A 2,003-nucleotide genomic window follows, 5' to 3' on the forward strand; every position below is an offset into this window, starting at 1 on the left:
CGAAACAATATGGTTATTTTAAAAATAAAAATTTATGTTTTTTTAATCTTGTTCAGTTCGGTTAAACTTGAAATAAATATTTTTGAAATGTCAAAATTTCCAATGACTTATGTAAGGATAATTAATTAAATGGATAATGATACTTTGACAACATTTTTTTGATAATATTTTAACATCATCTACGTGTATTATTATGTAATTGATCCATGTTGGTATTTATGATTATTATTATTAATTATAAAATAATTTTAGACCAATCATAAAATGACATGTAAATACTGTTAAAATATTGTCAAAAAAATATTCTTAAAGAATCGTTATCCTTAATTAAATATAAAGCTCCATCACATTCACGTAACCACATTCGAAGACCGCCACAACAGAAAAGAATTTCAAACAGCAATACTCCATCGTCGATTCTCGTGTCAGCATCTCAATACATCACCAGTTCACTTAAAAAAACGCACTTCCTTCTTCTTCTTCTTTTCTTTTTTCTTCTTCGGTCACGTGCATGGATATTTGCCGGGACCTCTGCAAGTGTTGCCTCGGCATCGTCTTCTCCCTGGGTTTCTCGGCGCTCTTCCTCTGGCTCAGTCTCCGCACGGACCCTCCCAAATGCTCCCTCCAATCTCTCTCTCTTCTCACCGAAAACGACACCGTCGTCTTCCAACTTTCCCTTCAAAACGTCAACAAGGACAAGGGTGTCAAATACGGCGTCGTTCTCGTCACCTTCGCGCTCTTCCTCGACAACACCACCACGCGCCCTCTGGCCAACGCCACGCTCCTCCCATTCTACCAGGGACGCCGAAAAACCGCGCGCAAGTGGGGTTCCGCCGTGGCGCCGCGCTTATTAGCCCGACTCAACCGCACGGCGGCGGTGAAGAACGGGAATGTGTTCCTGCGCGTGGAGTTCGCTACTCGGGTGAAGTACAAGGTGTGGCTGTCGTTTTACATTAAACGGCACCATTTGGTCGGAGGGGCTAATGTTGAGATTAATGCTAGCTCCGGGGAGAAGGTGGAGCCTAAAGCGATTAGGCTCGGAGACGTCCCTCCCAGGCTCGGGTCCCGAGCTGCGATGGTTCGGAGTTCGTATGTGGCGGTTGTTGGAGTTTTTGTCACAGTTTTTTTTCTCAGTTGTGTTGACGGTTGACTATTGAGTGTGATATGTTTAATTATAATTGGTAATTTATATTGTGTTGAATTGCTTTGATGCTGATATGGTGGGTAAAAAAGTTCATGCAATCGGAAATGGTGGTAAGTATTGGTGTTATCTAAGAATAGTTCTGTCATTTTTTAGTATCTTGTCATTGATTTATAAGAGAAAAAGAAACACCAAATATGTTAAATTTTTTATGTATTCACACATTTTAACTAAGATAGATACTAATTAGTACTAACCCTAGTTAAAAAATTTAGAAATGAATTTTTAATTGAAATATTTCTCTTAATTTTTTAATGAGTGTTAAATATCATATATCGCAATATCAGGGAAGAAAAATAGGTCATTCATTTGAAATATTATTTGTGTTAGTGCATTATATTTTCCACTTTTTTTAACTATTAAAATTACATTTTTTTTTCAGGCATGCTTTCGTAAATGTAACAAGAAGAAGAAATTGCAAAATAGATTTTATAAAAATAAAAAATATTCATTTTTCTTAGTCTATAGCAAACTTCAAGAAAAAAAAGATAAGACGTCATGATACATAACGAAAACAAAGCACCAAGTTTTGATTTTAGAGAAACAGGGAAATGATATTTTAACATTTTTCATTTATTTGACAATTAATTTTTACAATTCATTTTTAAAAATAATATTGTTATTAGGAAATTTTATTTTTATATTTATAAGAAAATATAGATGATGAAGGATAAGATAAAAAGGTGTAAAAGATTATTCAATGTCAAGAAAGTATAATTAATATATATAATTACTATCTCATCTTTTAACATTTAATGGGAGTCGACATTTTTGCTTTCCTCCTAACACTCTTATGAAATAC

At 34.7% G+C, this 2,003-nt stretch overlaps 1 protein-coding gene across 1 annotated transcript; it reads left to right on the forward strand.

The window, feature by feature from the left end:
* Positions 1 to 389: 389 nt before the first annotated feature.
* On the forward strand, positions 390 to 1,301 carry LOC108340102 (protein NDR1). The gene has a single exon (XM_017577328.2). It carries the CDS (start codon positions 512 to 514, stop codon positions 1,148 to 1,150), a length of 639 nt encoding a protein of 212 aa, XP_017432817.1. The 5' UTR covers positions 390 to 511; the 3' UTR covers positions 1,151 to 1,301.
* Positions 1,302 to 2,003: the final 702 nt, after the last annotated feature.

Source organism: Vigna angularis, chromosome 5, assembly GCF_016808095.1.
Source record: "Vigna angularis cultivar LongXiaoDou No.4 chromosome 5, ASM1680809v1, whole genome shotgun sequence".
NCBI lineage: Eukaryota > Viridiplantae > Streptophyta > Magnoliopsida > Fabales > Fabaceae > Vigna > Vigna angularis.

Bases quoted from the DNA above. Each gene is read 5' to 3' on its own strand.
- LOC108340102 (XM_017577328.2), top strand. From the start codon at position 512: ATGGATATTTGCCGGGACCTCTGCAAGTGTTGCCTCGGCATCGTCTTC.